Source organism: Danio rerio, chromosome 23 (genome assembly GCF_049306965.1).
Source record: "Danio rerio strain Tuebingen ecotype United States chromosome 23, GRCz12tu, whole genome shotgun sequence".
Classification (NCBI taxonomy): domain Eukaryota; kingdom Metazoa; phylum Chordata; class Actinopteri; order Cypriniformes; family Danionidae; genus Danio; species Danio rerio.
Window position 1 is genome coordinate 10,264,598 of NC_133198.1, and position 24,347 is coordinate 10,288,944.

Genomic DNA, 24,347 nt, shown 5'->3' on the forward strand with positions numbered 1-24,347 from the left:
AAATCAAATTTGTGAATCAGAATTTTAAATGTTTTTTTTTTTTTTTTGGAAAAGATTGTTTGAGTAAATTCAGCTTAAGGGAAAAAATATAAGTTTACCTGGTGATGACATACTGTCAATATTTCTTATGTATTTAGCATATTTTAAGCATCATAATGGGAATTACAGTATAATTGCATTGATTTTAGACAGGAAAAGAGGCAAAATTGTCCATTAAGAAGAAGTAATGCACAAAAATATCAAATCATTTTTGCTTGTTTACACAATTATAAAAAAAACACTGTTTTGTAACACACACACAAAACCTGTTTTTCCAAAATAAAATGAGTATTAATTTTTTTATTGTGCTGCACTGTAACACTTCCAAAGTATTTCTCATTTCTATTAATTTAAAAACTGTAATGCTGTAATAAAAGCATGATAACATTAAAACACTGACCTTATTTCTATCGTTTCATTAATTTCTAATCAGATTCATTTGGGTTTAGATGATAAAAATGATTAAATTCTGACTTTTGTGTAAAAAATGGTTCTTCAGGTGCAAATAAACACAAATATTATATTGATTTTAAATTAATTAAAAGAGTTAATTATTAGAGTTGTTTTCGACTACAACAACCTGCACTGTAAAAAGTGATTACTTTACATAAACGTAAGTAAACTCATTGCCTTTAAAAGTGACAAGTTGACTATACTTAAAAACAAATTGTAAACTCAGTGTAACTCGGAACTTAATTTTTTTCAGAATTATGTACACATTTATTTATTAATTTTAAGACAACATGTCTGCTTAATTTTTGTAAGTATTACAATCAATTGCTTTTTACAGTGTGCCATAACTTGGAAAGTTTCTTTCATCGCCTGCTACAATAATACTACTTTTTGCAATTCTCTTTTGAAATTCTGCACAAATATAAAACCCCTCAAAACATTTATATTTAAATTGCATGTATTTACTAGACTCTTTTATACATAGTGTATAAACAAACTGGAACATACTGTAAGCCAACACAATTCAAAGTAAAATGCTGTTATTTTTCAGATTTTGAAAAAAAAAATCGAGTGTGTCCTTGTTTGTATTTGTTTTATACAATAATAATAATGATAAGGGTGATGATGTCAAGAGCATGTTTTGCATGTTTGAATGTGCTTCGAAAGTTGTTTTTAATATTAAAGTCATGTAAATAAAGGCTTTTAAATTTTCCCACAGCTTTTCAAGAGTCTGATGAGTTTTTTGATGATTAAAAGGAATCCCACATACAAAGCGCACCGATAAACAGAGTTTATACCCTTGTAGCATCCTGTGAATGTTTTTAGGTGTTATGAAAGTCGTCCGCTTTGAGCAACTGACCCTTGAACTTCTGTGAGAGAGTCTATTTATTCCTCTGCAGTTCAGTGTTTTCTTACACGCTGAAGCCAGAAGAAGAGGAATCTGCAAACACGTCGTCTATTTGATGTAACACCTGTGTGAGGAAAACACATGTAAGTGAACCAGCTCTCAGCTGAGCTTCTGCTGAAGGCCAGATACTGCAGGCAAAAACATTGTTTCATGTACCGCTCAGTTTTGAAATTTTGGCATTTTTGGCCTTCCATAAAGGGTTTTTCATTTGAATATAAGAAAACATCCAAAATACCTTTTAAGTCTTACTTTTGTCACACTTTATCTGTTTGTATCTGATTATTTTTAACAGTAATTTTCTCAATTTGTTTTTCCTTCTGTGCCTAATCATAAATCTATACTTCAGCAACTCTTACATAAAGTTCACAGTTTAAATAATATGTAATATACATACATTAAATATAAAATAATATATGCATTCTTTTTTATTCATAGATAATTTGCATAATTATATCTAACATTTAATAGTACTAATATTAGTTTTTTATTACTAAGACACACGAAAATATGAAACTTTAGCCCTGTGTGAAAAAGTGACCTGCCAACCTCTGTCACTCCTGTTCGCATTCAAGAAATCACTTTAATAGGACCTGCCTGACAAAGTGAAGAAGACCAAATGATCCTCATTAAGATCCTACAAACGGAACCTAAATTACCACACGAACACAGTGACAACTTATCCAAGATGTCACAAAAGATCCCACAACCGCATTCAAAAAACTGCAGGCCTCACTTACCTCACTTAAGGTGAGTGTTCATAACTCCACCATAAGAAAGAGATTGGGGCAAAGATGAGTTCCAAGACAAAAACCACTGCTGAGCAAAAAGAACATAAAGGCTTGTCTCAGTTTTGCTAGAAAATATCTTGGTGATCCCCAAAACTATTGGGAAAACTCACTGTAAACAAAAATATAAGTTTTGGAGGTCCAATTATGGTGTCCCATTATGTGTGTTGTAAAAGTAACACGGGTTTGAAAAAAATAACATCATATCAACAGTAAAAATTGGTGGTGGTAGTGTGATAGTCTGGCGCTGTTTTGCTGCTTCAGGACCTGGAAGACTGTGATGTTATGAATGGAACCATGAATTCTGCTGTGTACCAAAATATCCAGAAGGAGAATGTCTGCCCATCTGATCTCAAGCTGAAGCAAACTTGGTTTTTGCAGCAGGACAATGATTAAAACCAACAAGTCACCTTATTAAGTGCAGAAGAAAAACAAAATGAAAACTTTAGAGTGGCCTAGTCAAAGTCCTGAACAAAATCCAAATGAGATGCTGTGGCATGTCTTTCAAAGGTGGTTTATGCATGGAAACCCCCCAATATGGCTGAATTACCAGACAAAATGTCTCCACTGTGCTGTAAATAGCTTGAAAAAGCTGTAAAAAAAGCAGTGCTGTAAAAAAGCTTGAAAAAGCTTTATTGCAGTTGTTGCTTTTAAGGGTGGCTCAACCTAATTTTTTTAGTATTTGTTTATTACTGAAAAACAGAAATTCCAAAAATCCACACTGTAAAAACCTTTTGACATAATTTATTTGGATAAAATGTTTTTAAAGTTCAAATGTGAACAAAACTTTTTAGAAAATGTTTAATACATTAATTTTATGCTTAATGTAATCAATCAGTCATCGAAGTTGGCAGTGACTATTTTTAGTTAATATTTTAACCCCATTTCACAATTCTTCCTTCCTTTGTCTGAAACAACTGATTTTGTCAAATGTGTTCATTATACTTTATTTTATTTTAAATAATTTTCTTGAAATAAATTGATAATTAATAATTCAGAATTATTAGCCCCCTTGAATTATTAGACCCCCTGTTTATTTTTCCCCAATTTCTGTTTAAGAGAAAGAAGATTTTTTAATGCATTTTTTTAAACATAATAGTTTTAATAACTCATCTCTAATAACAGTAAATTATATTTGACTGGATAATTTTCAAGACACTTCTATACAGCTTAAAGTGACATTTAAAGGCTTAACTAGGTTAATTAGGTTAACTAGGCAGGTTAGGGTAATTAGGCAAGTTATTGTATAACGATTGTTCTTTCAGTAGACTATCGGGTAAAAATATAGCTTAAAGGGGCTAATAATTTTGACTTTAAAATGGTTTTTAAAAAATTTAAAACTGCTTTTATTCTAGCTGAAATAAAACAAATAAGACCTTTTTCCAGAAGAAAAAAAAACATTATCAGAAATGCTGTGAAAATTTCCTTGCTCTGTTAAACATCATTTGGAAAATATTTTTAAAAGGGGGGCTAATAATTTTTTTACAGACTTTAACTGTATATTATTCTTTAATAAATTTTTCAAAAATGTAAAATCAGTTGACACCAAATTATACAATTTGTTGGGGCTGAAGAAAATCTTGCAGTGGAAAGACAATTGCATGATGACAAAATTATTATTTTTGAACTCTCCTTTTAATGAGCTTTCTACAAGCAGCTCATACTGATGTTTCTCATAGTCTCATTAATCTCTGACAAATAACAATGATTCATATTATGCGCAGTAATTTTACCGTAGGCCTATGTGGGAATCATCATCATGACACATTCACCCTGTGACAGCAGTGACTGTTCTTTTCTTCAGCTGATCTGCTCACTCTCTGCAGTTCAGCTTTGCTGGATGTCATCTCAAACGTCATGCAGTCCACCCACATTCTAGTAAAACGAACACAGAATATTACCCCATATTACACACTAATATAATCTACAAAGCTGTTTTTTTGTGTTAATCTGATTGGCTTTGGAGAGTAAAAGCACATTTTTTATTTTTTTTATGGTTGTGTTCTAGTGTGTGGAAACAAAATTGAGTTTACAGTGTTTACAGCAGGCACTACGGAAGATTACAATTCGTTAAGGTTAGTGATGTCTAATTTTTACCTTAATCATCAATCATCACAATCTACTCTGATTTGACCTTACCATCTTTATATATATATATATATATATATAGTATTACAAAAATATAATACAGTATTATTTATACAAACACATATATTGGTGTATATATATTTTATTTATGTTTTTTTGTTTAGATTTAATAACTTTCTTTTAAAAACTTTTTCTGTCTGTATTTATTTTAAAATGACATTTAGAAAAGCAGAATTTTTAGCATAGTTCAGGATAGTTTTCATGTCACATAATCTTTTCATAGAAATTAAAAACAAAAAAATGTGTTGCTGCCTAATTTTTTAAAGTTAAATAAAATGAACTCAAGTGTCAAGTTCAAGTGTTTTCAACTAGCACTGACTTTAAAATCTCAAAAAAGTCAAATCTGGCGGAATGTATAGCATAAATCTGAATAAAAACCTATTTATCAAATTTGAATAATTTAATAACTACTTAAGCTGCTTTTTTACAATCAGGTAAATTCCTGTTATCAATATTGAAAACCTTTGCGCTGATTAAACATAATTTGGATAGCGCAATTTATAGCGCAATCTGTCTTTGTAACAATGTATTTACTTGTATAAGTCTAACTTAAATACATTTGCAGAATTATTTAAATTTTGAAATGTACACAGACATAAATAATAACAAACAATACTTTCTCAAAACATTAGTATTTGTGTACATACAGTATATGACTGTAAATTTTATGCAAAGGTATAAAAAATGTATATTTCTTTATAACAATTTTTAACCACAATTAACAAATTTATTACAAATTTAGAACAGTTTATAAAATTCCCCATGCAGGCTATTATATAATATTATTATTAAGTACATGACTCTGATATCCATAGTTCAAACACACAAAAGTTACTACAGTTAAGTATAGTCCTATAAAACCATAAATAAATAAAAATGGAATCCCTCTCAAAAGGTTTCAGATTCTTCCTGATAGTTGTTTATTGACTTTTTATGGCAGTAGTCAATAAAATCATAAACTTCCTGGAAGTTCAACAGTCGCTGTTGTTGCTGAGGGATGAGAACAGACGGATCTTACTCGACGCCCAGGAAAATAAACTGTTTCAATGAGCTGTTGTTTTACTCGAGCAGAAAACGGGGGTCGTCCTCACCTGAATCACGTGACGGTGCGTGGAGGTGGGCGTGTCCTCGACTGTCACTCACCTGAGTGACCGTGAACAGCAGTGGTCGAGCAGCGCGGTCACGGAAGCGGACACGCGGATCAGGTGCACAGTCTAAAGGTGTTCATGGCTTCCCCTCTGAAAACGGGCTTCCACAGACTGGACATCCAGAAAACTACGTGGGATGTCCCTGACCGATACACCTCTCTCAAGCCTGTTGGGTCTGGAGCTTATGGGACAGTGTGGTGAGTGTATTTAAAAAGTGCATTTGTAAAGGAATTTCTTAAGCGTGATTTATACATGCATACTGTATATTACTATATATGTGTGTTATGAAGATTTATGTTAAAGGGAGAATTTTTATAATCTATAATCTAAGGAGCCTTGTTTTTCAATTACAAAGAAGATGTTGTGGTATGAAAATGTTCCATTAATGTTAATGACTCTTCATAAACCATCTTAGCCAATAAAGAATATTTCTTTTTTTAAGAGCATAGGCTGAATACTGTATTTTTATACATTCTGGAGGTGATTTGAAATATACAGCAGATAAATAAGGTTTATTTTAATTTGGGTTATTACTAGTGAACCAATAGCACTTTAAACAGCACTGGTTTAGTACTAATTGTGAAATTATCACAATGGTTTATTGTTCCAGCAGCACTATATAAGCTAGTTTAAGTTTAGTATGTACATATAAAGGTTCAGCATATAATTGATTTGCTAGCCTGTATCTATGACTTGAGACTGAGCGAGCCTTAGGTGATATAAACATATGTGAATTCACATACCTGAGGGGCAGGTTTGAGCACGTTGGCTGATAACACAGAAATTCCTCAAAAAAATACTGTTTAAATCAATGGTTTTCTTCAGTTGTGTGTCTGGTAATGTAAGGTCTATTTGTGTTGGTTTTTCAAGTTTAAGCCTTTGTTAGAAATAATGACAGAAGAACAGGTCATGGGCTTAAGCCTTTTTATGTAATGCAATGTTAACGGTTTTTATACAAGAATGTTGAATGCTTGATTTTATTGGTTGATGAATATTCTAAGGTTTGCAATAGAGTGCAACGGTCATGTTCAAGTGAAAACCCGTTGAAGAAACTGATTTTTAACAATAACTGATCACCTTTAAAGACAGACTTGTTAATCTATCAATCAATTGTTTATGCATTTGCTGAAACCATATAGCTATCTGTTCAGATTAATTCAGTGTTATATACCGTATGTAATAGTGTAACTACATTACGCGTAATGCTGTGCTGAAAATTCAACCAATTAGAATCAGACTGAGCAGATCTTTAGCTCCGCCCACTCTCATAAAGCACAATCCGCTTGTTAAGTGGTGACGTGTTGGTGACGAATGTACTGTAATACTGTTTCCGGGTCCAAGCCGCCACTCATTTGAATTGAGGAAATCTTCGTTTATGATCTTTTTATTCATATCACACATTAAGTTAATTTTATATAAAGTCATAGTGTGCACAACAATCTCTGGGCTTGCTGCATCACAAATACCAACATTTTAGCAATTTATAAAAAAAATGAATCACTTTTTGTCCATCGGATATTATGCATGGATATATATATATTACGATCGTGATTTTCGAAAGTATTACAGAGCTCTGTAAACGAGTCTCCCCATACACTTTGTTAGAGCGCTTGGGCCCAGAAGCCACTTCGCTTGACGTCACACTTAACAAGCGCATGAATGAGGTAATTAAGTTGGCATATTGGGCGCCACGATGACCGTCTCACAGCAAGACGTTGCTGGTTCGAACCCGGCTGGGTCAGTTGGCATTGCTGTGTGGAGTTTGCTGGGTTTCCTTCGGGTGCTCCGGTTTGCCCCAACGGTCCAAAGACATCCGGTATAAGGGAATTAGTTGTGAGGATGTGTGTAAATGCAAGAGCGTATGGGTGTTTCCTAGTTTTGGGTTGCGGCTGGAAGGACATCCGCTGTGTAAAATATATGCTGGATAAGTTAGTGGTTCATTCCACTGCGGCGATCCCTGATTAAAGTTAGGTAGGTGTAAATCCCCAAAATTGAGTGCTGGCTAACAGGTTAATAAAGGGACTAAGCCGAAATAAAATGAATGAATGAATGAATGAGTATGCATATTTGCACTACATACAGTTAAAGTCAGAATTATTACCGTACCTGAATTATTAGCCCCCCTGTTTATTTTTCCCCCAGTTTCTGTTAAACGGAGAGGAGATTTTTCAACTTCTAAACATTATAGTTTTAATAACTCATTTCTAATAACTGATTTATTTTATCTTTGCCATGATGACAAATAATGTTTTATTTATATTTTTCAAGACACTTCTATACAGCTTAAAGTGACATTTAAAGGCTTAACTAGGTTAATTAGGGTAACTAGGCAGGTTAGGGTAATTAGGCAAGTCATTGTATAATGATGGTTGGTTTTGTAGACTAACAAAAAATATAGCTTAAAGGGTGTAATAATTTTGACCTTTAAATGTTTTTTTTAATTAAAAGCTGCTTTAATTCTAGCTGAAATAAATCAAATAAGACTTTCTCCAGAAGAAAAAATATTATCAGACACACTGTGAATATTTCCTTTGCTCTGTTAAACATCATTTGGGAAATATTTAAAAAGGAAAAGAAATTCAAAGGGGCTAATAATTCTGACTTCAACTATATATTGTTTCTACAGGTAATTCAGTTGTATCATCTAGTGCTTCATAGAAATGTAGCTCTTTCCTTCATTAATATTGTTAAGTCTTGTGCCTTTGTCTTTTTTGTCTAATTTTCAATTATTTCTTTGCTTCAAACACAATTTTGTAATGTTATGAATTTCCTTGTAGCGGTTGGCTTGGTTTGTGGCTTATTAAATAATTTTTATGACTATTGAAAAATCCTCATGTGAAAAATGAATGGGAAAAACCTTCCAGAACCAGGCAATAATGCAATGTTAGCATTTCAGATATAGTTGAAGTTGCTGAAGTAGATCCAGGCAGGTCTTGCAGTACAATATCACCACATCAAACAATTTCAGTTATTTCGTTACAGCAAAAGAACCAAAACATATAAAGACACTGCATTCAAAAAAATCCAACCCAACTATGTGAAATCAAACCATCATTTTTGACCACAAATCTGCTTAAAACTACAGCATATTTTAGAGTATGTCCATATATCAATTAAAAATAAAATAACAGGAAAGAACGACAAAATATATCCATGTTTTTGCTTATTTATGGAAAGTACATAGATTCTTTCTTCGATTCAAACACACACAAACAACATAAACAGACACAGAAACGTGTTGTCAGCACTTCTCTGATGATTTTATCAGTTAAAAGGTTTCACAACTGTAGATTAAAGTTTTTGGTCTTAAAGACAATAATAGCTTACATGCTGTCTATTTCAGCTATTGAGTCCATCTAGGATTTTGAACAGACATTTGTGGTCTAAAGTGACCAATTTTGTGACAGATTTTCTCAAAACTAATGACATAATTTGCTTCCTTTCTTGTGTTTTGCTGTAAACATACACAAAAATCAAGTTAAATGTTTTTTTTTATTCCCATTTGGACTCTTGAAGTAAAAATCTTGGAGTGACTAGTTATCTGTAAAGGAATGAATTTGTAACATGATGTGCTGGGGTCTAATGGAGTGTAATGAAAAATTGTGTGCAGTTTTGCAGTCGACCAGAAGACCAAGGAAAAGGTGGCCATTAAAAAGCTGTACAGACCATTCCAGTCTCTGATCCATGCTAAACGAGCCTATAGAGAACTCCGGCTGCTGCGTCACATCCAGCATGACAATGTAAGTCTCAACATTCAAGGAGGAACGCAATAAACCTAGAGTAGAACTGGATGTTGTGTGCTCCTTTATTATTAACATTGTTACCGTATTCTCTTACTACGCTCTTTGTGACAGCCTCATCAATTATGAATGTGTATTTCTCATTCAGACTAACAGCTTTAGAACTTGTTTTGTTTATATGTGTTTTTTTCAAAGCATCATAACGCCTCTGTCAATAAAATGAGAATGAAAAGATTTGGCGAAACTGTTGTTATGAAAGCCCCCACTTTATCTTCTCAAACCGGTTTCTGTGCTTGGTAAACAGTAGCCTGAATTAACTCACGCTGCTGTGTGTTAAACATGAGCGGCAAGAGGATCAAGAAAGATTTATGCAATACTTTATCCTCTTTTCAAATCCCAGACCAGTTCAGTCACTGGAATGTTAAATGATTTTGAGCAGTGTTTAAGTGCAGTTTACCAGGGCAAAGTTTGCGCTAATGATTTTTTGTTTTTGTTTTAAGCAACAACAAGAAGAGATTATGGTGACAAAAACAACGTGTAAAACGTACAACATGACCACATGGATTTTTTCTGGTCCAGACATCCCCTTTTTTTTTAGTAAAATCAATAAGGTCAAAGATGTGATGTAGTATTTTGGTAAAGTGATTTTATACATAGACATTATTTTAAATGCAAGTGACATTTATTTTATAATATTATAAAGAATTTAAATAAGTAAAATCAGGCAAAATAGGAACTTTATAATGGGTAATTTTTAGGGTTGGGCGATGTCGACCAATTTGGAATCGTATGATGTCTAATTTGAAACATCGAGCTGGATGATGGCATCGGTGGCGGTCAATTGATTATTTATGAATAATTAATTAATTAATTAATGATGAAAATGCGGTGGCACAGTAGGTAGTGCTGTCACCTTACAGCAAGAAGGTCGCTGGTACAAGCCTCGGCTGGGTCAGTTGGCAATTCTGTGTTGAGTCTGCATGTTCTGCCCCTTGTTTGTGTGTGTTTCCCCCACAAGTCCAAAGACATGCAGTACAGGTGAATTGGAAAAGCTAAGTTGTCCGTTGTGTATGAGTGTGAACGAGAATGCAAGAATGTATGGTTGTTTCCCAGTGATGGGGTGCAGCTGGAGGGGCATCCTCTGCATAAAACATATGGACAAGTTGATGGTTCATTCCGCTGTGGCGACCCCAGATTAGTAAAGGGACTAGGCTAAAAAGAAAATGAATGAATGAATTAATTCATAACAAATTCATTATTAGTAGTCTACCGTTTCAACTATCTGACCTGCATGGTCTTTGTTTTACACATAAACAAATCATAAATAAATAAAGATAAGTTTCACACAAATGACCACCTGTCAATCACTTTTTCTGCAAGATCTGTGTTGTTATAATGACGTCGACAAACTTGGTTGGTAAAAAAGGTGCACAACCAACAGGAACCAACCAACAGTATCTGAGACTTTGGCTAAAATTACTAAGTACAAGTGTGAAAGCGAAAGATTAAAGCAGTGTACTGATGCTGTGACACGTTACCTGATAGATTCAAAAGACAGAGAAGTAGTTAGATAGAGACAAGATTAATTAAATATCCCATTTAACAACTGTAGTGAGACGCGATTCAGTGGTACATCCTTGATAAACTGTCCGACGTGCACTGCTCCTAAGGGATTTGTGCTCAAAGCACGCTGACTGCCTGAAGCTCAGACATGTGCATATGCTGCAGCGCATGCCAGAGTATGTGTGTGTGTGTGGTCTTGTGATGTGCGTTTTCAGCGGTATAGTGTGGAAGGAGGCCTTTTCAGAAATGCTAGATAAAATGCCAGTGTGCTGTGGACGTGGAGCATTTTCATTTGTTTCATTTTAAAACTAAGACGTATTAGTGTAAATGGGGTCTGAGTGTGTATTTTTTGCAAGCCGGTTGCTGCTGCGATGGAGGCGGGGTGAAGGATTGCGATGCCGGCTCAGCATTGTAAATCAATATGCATAATGGCCAGCATTTTTAGTTTAGAAAAATACATTACAATATTACAGTTACTGTAAACTGGACATTCTACCGTATGAAAAGATTGAAGTTGTAGTGCACTTTTATTCTTTAGCTGCTTGAAACCACAATTTTAGCTCTGACACATATACAGGGTCACCCAAAACTGAAAATTCCAGCATCATTTACTCTCTCGTTCTAAACCTGTTTGAGTTTCTTTTTTCTGGTGAGCCCAAAAAGAAGATATTTGGAAGAATGTCGGTGTAACAAAGTTAGATGGCCACCTTGCCATTGGGAAAAAGGAGGTGGAGAACCGACAAACTTTTAAATAATTAATTAATTAATTTTCTTTTTTTAGCTTAGTCCCTTTATTAATCTGGAGTCGCCACAGAATGAACTGCCAACTTATCCAGAATACTGTATGTTTTACGCACCAGATGCCCTTTTAGCTGCAACCCATCACTGGGAAACATCCATGCACACTCATTCACACTCATAATACAGACAATTTAGCTTACCAAATTCCCCTACACCGCATGTCTTTGGACTTGTCAGGTAAACCCGGAGGAAACCCACACGTACATGGGAAGAACATGCATACTCCACACAGACATGCCAACTGGCCCAGCCGAGGCTCGACTTTTAAATAATTTACAATTATAAAAACTAAAACAAACATACGGCAGCTCTTCACGGAGATTGCCGCCAAACTGAAAGCAAAAGTAAAACATAAAATGTCCAGGCCTGGTCCTCTCTTTTCTGTTTCTCTTCTACTGTTTCTCCTCTTTTTATAATCCAGAGCTCCTCCGTGGGACTCGAGGCCGGTGCGCGACACATTCACATTATCACTCAAGCACCAGCCTCATCCTGTTCCCACGGCTCTCGGCCGCGCCCACTCGCTACACTCAGAAACCTGTAAACATTGACTTCCATAGTATTTGTTTTTCATAAGTTAGCAAATAATAAATTATTATATTTTTGGGCTGAACTGTCCTTTAAAACTAATTTAGGTAAGTGAGGTTTGGTCATAAGACGATCTGAAGACTGAACACACTTCAAGAAGTAAATGGTGTAACATTTATATTATGGATCCTAATAATTTTTTACTACAAAGCCGCTGAGGCAGAGATACTGCTGGCAATCTTGGGCCTCCAAGAAATAATATGCCACAGCCATATCACCCTGTAGCCCAAGACCGGTTACTCACTGAAGCTAAGCGGGGCTGAGCCTGGTCAGTACCTGGGAGAACACATGGGAAAACTAGGTTGCTGTTGGAAGTGGTGTTAGTGAGGCCAGCAGAGGTCGCTCAACCTGTGGTCTATACTTTCAGTGAGCGCTGTCTTTCGGATGAGACGTTAAACTGAGGTTCTGACTTTCTGTGGTTATTGAATCGACATGGCACTTCTTGTAAAGAGTGGAGTTGTAATTTGTAAGAGTAGAAGTGAATTTGGCCCTGTTGTCCTGACCCTTACCCATCAAATCACCCCCATCCACCAAATTGGCTCTATGACTGTTTCTCCACCCCACCTATAACTGGTATATGGAAAGCGCACTGGCGCCATTGTCCTGTGACTGCTGCAGCATCATCCAAGTGGATCAGGCACACTGGTGGTGATGTGGTGAGACCCCCCCCCCCCCCTCACTTTATGGTTGTGAAGTACTTTGGGTGTATGGCCATGCATGACATATATGCTATATAAATACACATTACATTACAGTATGAGGTTGTGCCCTGAGCTACTAGTGCAGGGGTGGCGAACCTGTTTGGCATGATGAGCCAAAAAAAAAACTTTATCACTGCAAAGAGCCACACAACAGATGCGCAAACAACAGTATATCTGTCACAATAACTTATACACCTAATTATATAACGCAATAGTTTTCATGGATTTAAATTAGCCTACCTCATTTTACTTGACTCAGTGGGACACCTGACATTCCTTGGTTTCCACAATCTTTTTCAGGTCTGGCTCGTATTCAGTTTGTGCTACTCGTAGTAACTCTTTCACATGTGTGTCAGTAAGAACAGAGCGATGCTTTGATTTCACTAGTTTCAGTGTCGAAAAAAGTGATTCACAGACATAAGTTGACCCAAACATTGACAACAGTTTGAGTGCAGCCTGTTTGACATTGGGATATCTCTCAACGGGCACAATCTTCCAAAACTCCACAGTTCCTTCCCTCAGGACACTTTTAAGTCTGTCATCCTCAGAAAGTTAAATCATTTCAAGCTGAGATGCTGCTTCATCTTCCACTAAAGGGGCTTTTAAACAGCCTGATTCAGCAGTGAATGGGTTGATCAAAAATGTTATCTGTTGTCTTTTTTGTCGTAGGTTGGAGAATCTTTCCTCAAAACTTTGCTCAAGATTTTCAAGCAGCGTAGCATACCGTGCAGTACTCCCTTTTACAACCTCTGCTTCTTGTCCACTTGCCTTCAACAAGGTTGGAAAATGTGTGTAGTCTCTCTTTTGTAGATGTGTCTTGAACAGCTTGAGTTTGTTGACAAATGCAAAAACACTTTGCACCAGATCAGGCAGCATCTTTAACTTTCCTTGCAGATCCACATTCAGTCCATTCAGATAATGCAGCACGTCAACCAAAAAAGCCAAATCTGAAATCCACTGGGGATCCTGTAGCTCAGGATATTCCTTATGTTTCTCTGCGAGGAACAGCTTCACTGGATTCAAAAGCTCAAAGAAACGAGAAAGCACATGTCCTCTTGAAAGCCATCGCACAGCACAGTGAAAAAGCAGATCAGATGGAAGGTCTTCATCAAGTTCATCAATGAGATTTTTGAACTGTCTGTGATTGAGAGCATGTGTGCGTACAAAATTGACAATTTCCAGCACAGGTTTCATAATGTGGTCTAAGTTTAGCTTTTTAGACACCAAGTGCTCTTGATGGATAATACAGTGGAAAGTCCAAAATGCTGGAAAACGGTCGTCAGCTTTACACAGCCCTACAAGACCTCTCTCAGATCCCAGCATGGCTGGAGCTCCGTCCGTGACTATGGCTGTTAGTTTTGATAACTGCAGATTTGCTTTCTCAACAACAGTCATCAGTGTCTCTTTCAGATCGATGCCACGAGTTCTGTCTTTCAGCGGCACTATGTCAAGCAGCTCTTCCCTAATTGTGCAGTCTTCTGACACAAACCGTACAAATATTGCCAATTGTGGCTTGTCTTGAACATCGCAGGACTCATCCAACGCAATGCTAAAATACTGGCACTTCTGAAGATCTGACAGTAAATGTGTTTCTACTGAATTGTCAATGTCCGATATTCTCTGTTCAACAGTGTGTCGTGACAGTTGAAGGTCCTTTACTGAACGTTTCAAATTTTCATTTTCGGGACAAAGAATAGCAACAGCATCACTGAGGCACTTTTTAACAAATTCTCCTTCAAGGTATGGCTTTTTTGCACGAGCAATGTTCCATGCTAGCTGATATGATGCTAATGTGACCGTCTCTGAATGCTTAGTAAATTTTCGGAAAAGCTGAGTTTGCTTTTCTGCCTGACCTTTCAGTGTCTTTACCTTGTGCTTGCGAAGTTCACTGCCTTTGGGAAATTCCCGGGCTACGGCAGAATGGAGAGAGGTGAAATGGCGCTCGAGATTTGAAGCCTTAAAATGTGACAACGAAGTCTGGCATATCAAGCAGAATGGCTTTCCATTTCTTTCAACAAAAAAATATAAATCCTCCCATTCAGATAAAAATGTTCTGCGCTCATCTTCGTATTTACGCTTAGCTGTACGATTTCCTGACTCTGCCATGACGATTGATATTAACGAACTGCACGTCACTCGTGTTGCGCACCAATCAAACGGGGCTTCAGTGTCAACCCTTGGCTGAAGGCGTGTCTAAATGGAAGCGTCAGAAAATAAAATTCAGTCAGCAATAGGCCACTGTCTAGCAGGTGTATTTGCATTTAGCGATCTGATTGGCTAACGCGTCCGTAAGCGCTTGAAAAGTTGAGCTACTCCCAGCTTCTGCAGCGAGCAACGCTGAAGCCCCGTGTGAATGGGGCATTAGTCAATTGGTTATTATATGTTAAATCGCGCAAGAGGTTGAGCCGCACAAAAGCAGAAAGAGACGCAGAAGCCCCGTGTGAATGGGGCGTTAGTCAATTGGTTAATGTATGTTAAATCGCGCGAGAGGTTGAGCCGCACAAGAGCAGTAAAAGAGCCGCAAGCGGCTCGCGAGCCGCGGGTTCGCCACCCCTAGTGCCTCTCTTAGAATTGTCCTAACCATTTCCTGCTTAGTGGTGCCCCTGCCCTAAGGAGATTGTGGTACTGAAAAAAATGGACAAGAAAAACACAATTAACACTTTTGTGTTTGCTCACAAAAGTTTGTATTGCTCTGAAGAATAGGAGATGCAAGAGGAAGCTGTCTAAAAGAGATGTGCCGGTTCTAACTACTGCAGAATTAAATGTGGGCCTTGACTTTTCTTTTTCTATCTGTTTGTCAGGAGCTCCACATAGTCAATATACATGGCTGCTATAGCCAAACCTTTGGTCATTTGTGCCAATTTCAAACATTCAGCAGAGAAAATCATGGGCTGTGTAGGAAGTATCATTGGGAGTTACATGTTGTGTAGCTGGCTATATATCTTATCAGTGAAGAGAAAGTGACATAAGTTTATCATTTCACCGCCTTCCGGGTGACCCGAAGGTCCGTTCTAAATGATTGGTGAAAATAAATGGGATATCTGAGCTCAGTTTCAGCTAAGTTAAGGGAACTGGCATTAGTTAGTTAACTCTACTTTCCTAAATACGTTTTAGATGCCATTTATCAAACTCGAGTTAATAAACTGACTCTTTCACTATATTACACTTGTCACAATACTGAATTAAAAGAAAAAACATCAATTTCCCCTTAACGTTTAAGGCACTGTTGATAGTTTTCTTAAAACAGAAATGCTTGTGATTGGCCAAGAAGGTCATCAGTTCACCCTCCGCTGTTTACCGAGCACACACATAGACGAGCGATCCGCTTAATGACTGAACTGATCTTCAGGGCTGCTTCGCGCTTCAGTCTCCGTGTATCTGTGTTTGCACTGGGTGAAGAGCAGTAAACTGAGTGCAAACACAGATACACGGGCACGAAGCAGCCGTGAAGATCAGTCGAGTCAGAGGACTGCAGTGTTTTATTACTCACAGGGTTAGATAGGCTGAAGCAGGAAAGCGCCCCCATGGTGTTTAACTGCCATAAACTGAAGCCTAGGAGGACACGTATCACTGAGATTGTGATGTTGTTTGATGCTAAATTGCTTTAAATTGTTTAAAATAAACTAATTAAATGATATTAAAGTGATGTTTACACCATTTCTTCATTTTTAAAAATCACAGCAACAGCTGGAGGTTTGTAGTACTCAGCATGTTACTGCAATGTTTACAGTGCTGATCCTGTAATTCCGGGTTTCTTCCCACCGCAGCCCCCCTTTGGTTCTTTTAAATGGCGGCCGTGTGAAATAAGCGTATTGTTCTCTGATGAGTCCACCTTCACTGTCTTTCCCATATCTGGGAGAGTTACGTTGTGGAGAAGCCCCAAAGATTTGTACCACCCAGACTATTGCATGCCCAGAGTATAGCATGAGAGTGAATCAGTGATAGTTTGGGCTGCAAAATCATGTCATTCCCTAAGCCCAATACTTGTGGTAGATGGTGCATCACTGTCAAGGACTGCCAAATCATTCTGGGACCATGTGTGGGTGCATGGTTCAAACATTGTATCCTGAATGTGGTGTTTATATCAGGATGATAATCCACCAATACACAGAGCAAGACTTGTAACAGAGTGGTTTGATGAACACAAAAGTGAAGTTCTCCCATGGCCTGCACAGTCATCAGTTCTAAATATTATTAAGCTACTTTGGGTTGTTTTGGAGAAGTCAGGAAATGTTTTCCTCCACCAGTACCACGTAGTGACCTGACCACGATTCTGAAGTATGGCTAAAAATCCCTATATGGTAATGACATCAGTTACCAGACACATCTCATACTGCTGATTGGCTGCAAGTGTTTTTTGGGACTTTTCACACTGTGGTCAAAAGAGTTGTTACATAACAAATAAAACATGGTCAATTTTGCCTGCTATATATTTTCATTACAGTAGAAGAAGTAGCGTAATAAGAAAAGTAACAAACCATAGTATACGTGCCATTCAGTCTTTCAAAGCACTGCATAGGTTTCACGGCTTCCTTCGCTATTTTCATTTATTCTGAAATTATTTGTAATAAATAATCTTTAACATTTGATCAATTAATTTATTCCTGATTACAAACCTGTTCTTCTTCCGCTAGGTGATCTGCCTGCTTAATGTCTTCACCCCTGATTCTTCGCTGGAGAAATTTGATACGTTGTGAGTGTCAAGATGAACAGAATGCATTCCTGTGCAGAACTCTTGCGCTTGTCGTGACAGGCTGAAGGTCGCAATGCATGCATATGTGTGGATGTGTTCATGTTTGAGTGAGAGTATGCTCTATATAGGAACTTTGCATGGTGTGTGATTTTCAGTCGCAATACATTTTAAAAAGTTACACTAAATGACAGTATTTTGAGCTACATTCTGTCATGTTTTTGCCCAGCTATATGGTGATGCCTTTTGTAGCTCAAGATCTTGGACACATAATGAAGAGGAAACAATTAACCAGCAATGTCATCACTTACTTGTTCTATCAGATACTGCGAGGACTAAAGGTCTGCCTTCTTCATGTTACTTCATACTTTTCATTTTTCCTGGACCTCCATTCTTAATGCTTTCAACACCAACTTGCCTATGTAACACATTATTTATGATATTGATTGATGAATATTGAATATCGATAGATTTTTCCACATCAATGTTGATTATAAGTAACTCATACTTCTTTTTGTAGTATATCCATTCTGCTGGGATCATTCATCGGGTATGTAGATTAAACAGTACCTATTTATACCCTACTTTTATTTTATTCATGAGGGAAAACCATTAAATTGAACATAAAATTCTAATAAAATTAATCTATTATTAAAATTACATTGGCGAGGCAGTGGCGCAGTAGGTAGTGCTGTCGCCTCACAGCAAGAAGGTCGCTGGGTCGCTGGTTTGAACCTTGGCTCAGTTGGCGTTTCTGTGTGGAGTTTGCATGTTCTCCCTGCCTTTGCGTGAGTTTCTTCTGGGTGCTCCGGTGTCCCCCACAGTCTAAAGACATGCGGTACAGGTATATTGGCTAGGCTAAATTGTCCGTAGTGTATGAGTGTGTGTGTGTGGATGTTTCCCAGAGATGGGTTGCGGCTGGAAGGGCATCCGCTGCGTAAAAAACTTGCTGGATAAGTTGGCGGTTCATTCTGCTGTGGCGACCCCGGATTAATAAAGGGACTAAGCCGACAAAAAAATGAATGAATGAATATTTATTAGAATTAATTAAAAAAAAATTAATTAATTAAAGTTTTTAATTAATTAATTAAAAAATATAAATTTTTTATAATTATACGTTTTAACTACATTTTTAGTTCATGTAGTTTCCTTCTGTGATAGCAAAACTGAGTTTTTAGAGTTCTTTGGTAATCATTATAATGGGAAGGTTTGATGCTTGATGTTCTCTTATTTTCTTTTTTCCCCCAATATTTTTATTGCATTTTTTCAGACATTATACAAACTTACAAATGTATGTGAAAAATAGAAGTCCTATCAGCAAAGAGATGACCTCAAATACATAGCAATAAAAACAAGAAAACTGTAGAACTCTTAAATTTAACTTTTCTACCCCCTTCTATGCACCATCCCTCCCATCTCCCACCCCTCCCTATTTTCTGAGGCCTTCAATAAGTATGTAACGGTAAATCAAGACAGTGATAAATAAATAATAAGGCAACTGAAAAAATTATAAATAAAATAAATACAAATAAATAAATAAATTAATATATGAGTAAATACAGAGGATGAAAATGTAAAATAAAAACTAGAAGTCTCTCTTTCTCCCTTTCGAAATTCTAGTCAGCAGTTCCTAAAATGTTAAGGTTCTCAATGACTGACAGTATGGGGCTCCATGTTTTGTTAAAGGAGTTCAGTGATCCTTTAAAACAATATTTCAGTTTCTCAAGATAGATGCAATTAAGAACCTCTTTAACCCAGTGTTCTGATGATGGAGGGGACACATGTTTCCATTTGAGGAGAATTGCGCGCCTGGCGAGCAAGGTGGTGAAGGCAATGACGCGGCGTGATGTTTGTGTAGTTGGGGTTGGAAGGGCAGTCAGAGGGTCTGGAGTGATGATTATATGATGCTCTTTTATTTTCATCAATGATGAAAGTTGTGCTGCTCAACATTGTGGTTGAAACCACTAGCAAGCAATTTATTATTTTAAAAATGCAAAGGAGTTCTGTAGAAATGTGTTAGCCACTCATGCTAATTTACGCTTACATCATGCCGGACTCGTTCATCATATTAATTTGTTAATTTGTTTATCTTACTCCAAACTTTGGATAATAATGATTTTAAATGTTTTTAAACTTTTTTTTTACACCTTAACACTTCAGACTACCACCCAATTCTGCTTAATAATAGATAAGTGCTTAATCAGTTAAATCACTGAATTCTTCTTGCAGGATCTTAAGCCTAACAACCTTGCAGTGGATGAAAACTGTGAGTTAAAGGTAAAACAAGGCTAATATTACAAATAAAAAATGACAAAGAGATGAAAGGTTTATCATGAAACCTTCTGTCATCACTTGATCAGTTGCTTACAGTATTTAACTACGGTGTGGCCTGCTTTTTTACACTCTTTGCTAGATCCTGGACTTTGGACTGGCAAGACACACTGAAACTGAGATGACAGGCTACGTGGTGACACGCTGGTACAGAGCACCTGAAGTCATCTTCAACTGGATGCATTACACTCAAACAGGTGACCTTTGACCTTGTATTACTCACCTGTTCAAACACATGTAAGTAGTTTGTTGTATTATAAGATTGTGGATTATGGATATTTTTGTTGACTTTAGAAAGCCAACTATTGAAAGGGTTACTTTACCCCCCAAATTATTTGTTCAATCCCACATCTTTGGAATACAAATTAAGATATTTCAGATGAAATCAGAAAGCTCACTCATCATCTATCCTAGAGGGGATGTTAAAACAACAACATCAAGTTGAAAATGATGTCAAAAAACATGTGCATAATGATTTGATGTCACGATGATTTGACATCCACAGACTGATGTTCTTTTGACAACCAAAATTAGTTAACAAAAAAGTATTATATTGTAATAAAAGATGTATTCATCTAAAAGTGTCATTTCTAAATTAACTGTACACTGGATTTTGTAGTCTTACAATGCTTGTGAACTACTGTCCTTTTGACATCAAGGAGCCTGCTTAAAAAGTCAGCGATGGTACTGGGACATTTAAAAAAGTCCAGAAAAAACCCCAAAACATTGTCAAAGATTTCATGGGAGTTCTGTGGTTTACTTTTAATCATACAAAGCTCCAGGAACAATTTTTTGTTAAAATTATGTTTTCTAGTGTTTTCTGCATGTTTACGCAGGGGTGGATTAAGTGATGTAGGGGGCCTAAGCAACTTCAGCCATGGGGCCCCAAGTCCTGAAATGCATCATATTTATTTTGCTGTTATTTTATATATATCTTCTACTTTTTATCTTAATTAAAGCTTTACATTTTAAATAATTAGATTTCTTAAAATGAATTTACTAAAAATTATATATATATATTTTTTTATTTTTTTAAATTTGACTGCTGGACTGCTCCTTGTTTAGGGGTGGTGGAATATTTTCATAATATTAACATTACATAACATTACATAATAATAATACTAATAATAATAATACTAATATTTTTTGGTATATTAAATAATGTTTAATTATGTAATAATTTTATTTGTTTGACTCTCTTTATACAAAACATGATGTACACAATGTTATATAAAGTTTATAGGTATAATTTATACTTCTAGATATTTATGTCCTGGGGCCCTCAGGAGCCGCTTGCTTATTGGTTAAATCCGCCCCTAAGTTTACTACTCTTATATTATTATACCACTTGCATATGGTGCTGATGGCAACATGTCAAACTGCCCACATATACCAACATAGCCAATTTTCTGAATTTAAAAAATCTGAAGACATATTAAACCTCTATTTAAAGGGATAGCTCTCCCAAAAGTGAAAACTCACTGGTTCAAAAAAATGATTTTCTTCTGTTAAACACAACCGAAGATATACTGAAGAATATCTTGTGTTGTGTTCAACAGAAGAATGACATTTCCAAACATTCAGAACCACTTGAGCGTGAGTTATGAGAAAATGTACATTTTTAAGTGAACTAAAGATGTACTGCAGATGAGACCATGCTTTGAAAAATATGACATTTCTGAGATGTACCTGTGTTATCAGAATAGGTTGTCTATTCTGTCATAAGTTCTTTGTAGTTTTTGTCACTGTAACCCTTTGTCACTGTTTTCTTTTCAGTCGATGTTTGGTCTGCTGGCTGCATCCTGGCTGAGATGATAACAGGAGAAGTGCTTTTCCCAGGCAGTGACAGTATCCTTCCTCTTGAGGGCACTTCTTAAATATATGTGTCAACAAAACACCATTCCTATTCCTTAATGCTATGTACAGGTATTGACCAGCTGAAGAAGATCCTCAATCTGACAGGGACACCAAACTCAACGCTGGTTCTGAAAATGCAAAGCAAAGATGTAGGAAAACACCACCAGCCAATTGTTTGTTATATATATATATATATATATATATATATATATATATATATATATTTTTTTTTTTAAATAATTTAATAATTTTCTAGTCTTTTTATTGATTATTGTATTAATTTAATGGCAGGCGCAGTCGTATGTCCGCTCTCTTCCAGTCCAAAAGAAAAAGGCCTTCAAAGAGGTGTTTTCTGGAATGGATCCAAACGGTAAGGTTACAAATCTCAAATCGATTTCTGCTTTAAACCGTAATTATACATTAAAAGCTTTTATTATGGTGAGGAAATTCATGACATTTTAAATCAGGAAATACTGCCCTCCAGTGGTAGACTCGATTTTACTACAAAAATATTTCACATTTCGGTTTTTAAAAATCTGTTTGTCTCGCAAAAATGTAAATTCTTGGTTAATTTACTCACCATCAGGCCATACAAGTGGCTTTATTTCTTCAATGGAGCTTTTAAGCAAGACTTTGAGAAGCTACCAAAGTTTGGCTTATGTTGCACTGTAATTCAGCATTTATTTAACACGTGTTTCTTTCACAGCCATCGATCTGTTGGAAGGTATGCTGGTTTTGGACCCAGAGGTGAGACTTTCTGCAAAAAATGGCCTTTCACATCCGTACCTCTCTGAGTTTCATGACCCTGAAAATGAGCCCGTGTCTCCTCCATATGATGATTCCTTTGAGAGTATGGATCTGGCTGTCAGCGAATGGAAAAGTAAGCATACATACGTTTACATAGATATCCAATACACACATATAAAACTGAGAATAACATGATTAGCCCTCTTGTGAAATTGACATTTTTACGTGATGTTTAACAGCACTTTTATAGTATTTTCTTTTATGTTTGTCTGCAGAAAGTATTTCTTTCAGTTTGGCTTGGAACAGAAATCACCATTGTCCAATGACTTTCCTAGTTAGCCTAACTTGTTTAGTTAACCTAATTATACCAGATTCGCTTTTCAATTATATTTTAAGCTGAATATTAGTAAATAACAAGTTAATATGATGTACTGTTCTCATAACTGATGACAAAAGAAATTCATTATAAGAAATTAGTGTTGGAATAATCTTTTCTCTGTTTCCCAGTATTGGGTTACTGCTGGAAGTGCATCCGCTGTGTAAAACATATGCTGGAATAATTGGTGGTTCATTCCGCTTTGGTGATCCCTGATAAATAAGGGACTAAGCTGAAGGAAAATGATTGAATGAATAATATTCTCTCCATTAAAGAGCAATTGGGACTTATATATATATATAAAAAAAAAGAACACAAATTTCACAGAAATTTCACAGGAGGGCTGATTATTTTGCCTTCAATTGTACACATATTAATCTTCGTACTCTAACATCCTGTTAAATTTGTTTAGAAACATATATACATTCTTATGTAAGTTTGACTTATCTGTCTTGACATGTCTCTCAGGTCTTATCCACATGGAAATCATGACATTTGACCCCAACAACCCCAGAGTGACTGCAATGTAATACCTTATTTTCACATTGGGAGAACAACACATACTCCAAACAGACTCTGGAAAACTGTCTGCTTGCTAAGATGTGATATATTGGAAAAAACCCAGCTCCAAGTCATTTTTGTTGAGATTACTATCGCAACAACTATTTTTAAGCAGTGTTTGTTAATATTACACATTTAGAAGAAGGCTAAAGTGTAGAGTTTGACCGTTTTTGATACTACGCAGATTCTAAATGGTGCTGCAAGAGTAGGGGTTGGTGAGGGGGACTATTTTCAGGTGCTGCATAATATCATTGTGCCTGCTTCAGCCATGGTACTGCAGCAAAGTTCCTTGATTATTACGCCAGAATTAGATTGTATTTCTCAGCAAAATCAACCTAGAAAATAACAACTTATCATTTTTCGATGGCCTTTTTGTGGTCTCTGTGTACATTTTATCTCCATGTATGTCATTTGTTTAGAATGAGATTTGGATATGTTGTTGCTTTTTTGATAGTATTACAACACACTGTGAGTATATATATATATATATATATATATATATATATATATATATATATATATATATATATATATATATATATATATATATATATATATATATATATATATATATATATAGTACCTCTTATCATTTTCCTTTGGATCTTATACAGTAAAGTGTTTGATAAACTGTTTCACGGCATCAGACTTAATAAGCAGTTTACTTTTTACAGTTTTTCTGAATTGCTTTGGCTCTAATTTTGATTGATATTTTTATTTTTCAAAACAGTAAATTTTAAATCTCTGCACAATTAGCTTATTGTTCACTTCAGTGTGGCATTTCTTATTGATTTAAGCAAACTGCAAATGCTTTGGCACATGTGTGCAAACAAAAAAAAATTTGCAAATGGCTTGTTGATCAAAACTAATGAGCCAATTCTCATTTAAACTCTTCACAACTTCTCAATAATTTTT

The 24,347-nt window shown here is 35.9% G+C and overlaps 1 protein-coding gene and 1 long non-coding RNA gene across 5 annotated transcripts; one reads left to right on the forward strand and one right to left on the reverse strand.

Moving 5' to 3' along the window:
- Positions 1 to 344: 344 nt before the first annotated feature.
- Positions 345 to 6,339, reverse strand: LOC141380646 (uncharacterized). Of its 3 annotated transcripts, XR_012399013.1 has the most exons (6): positions 6,224 to 6,339; positions 5,424 to 5,661; positions 3,918 to 4,059; positions 2,500 to 2,594; positions 2,137 to 2,215; positions 941 to 1,463 (listed from the first exon to the last, which is right to left on the reverse strand). It is a non-coding gene; the product is annotated as an uncharacterized lncRNA (long non-coding RNA). The 3 variants fall into 3 exon arrangements; XR_012399012.1 differs by lacking the exon at positions 2,500 to 2,594 and having other exon boundaries at positions 345 to 1,463; XR_012399014.1 differs by lacking the exons at positions 2,500 to 2,594; positions 6,224 to 6,339 and having other exon boundaries at positions 744 to 1,463; positions 5,476 to 5,956.
- On the forward strand, positions 5,498 to 24,085 carry zgc:171775. 2 transcript variants are annotated; one of them, NM_001111167.1, is given in 12 exon segments: positions 5,498 to 5,677; positions 9,091 to 9,220; positions 17,505 to 17,563; positions 17,790 to 17,901; positions 18,081 to 18,110; positions 19,790 to 19,837; positions 19,974 to 20,088; positions 21,668 to 21,739; positions 21,818 to 21,897; positions 22,040 to 22,118; positions 22,455 to 22,628; positions 23,340 to 24,085. In NM_001111167.1, coding segments are annotated over 12 exon segments (1,080 nt in total). In that variant the 5' UTR covers positions 5,498 to 5,558; the 3' UTR covers positions 23,402 to 24,085.
- The last annotated feature ends 262 nt before the right edge of the window (positions 24,086 to 24,347 follow it).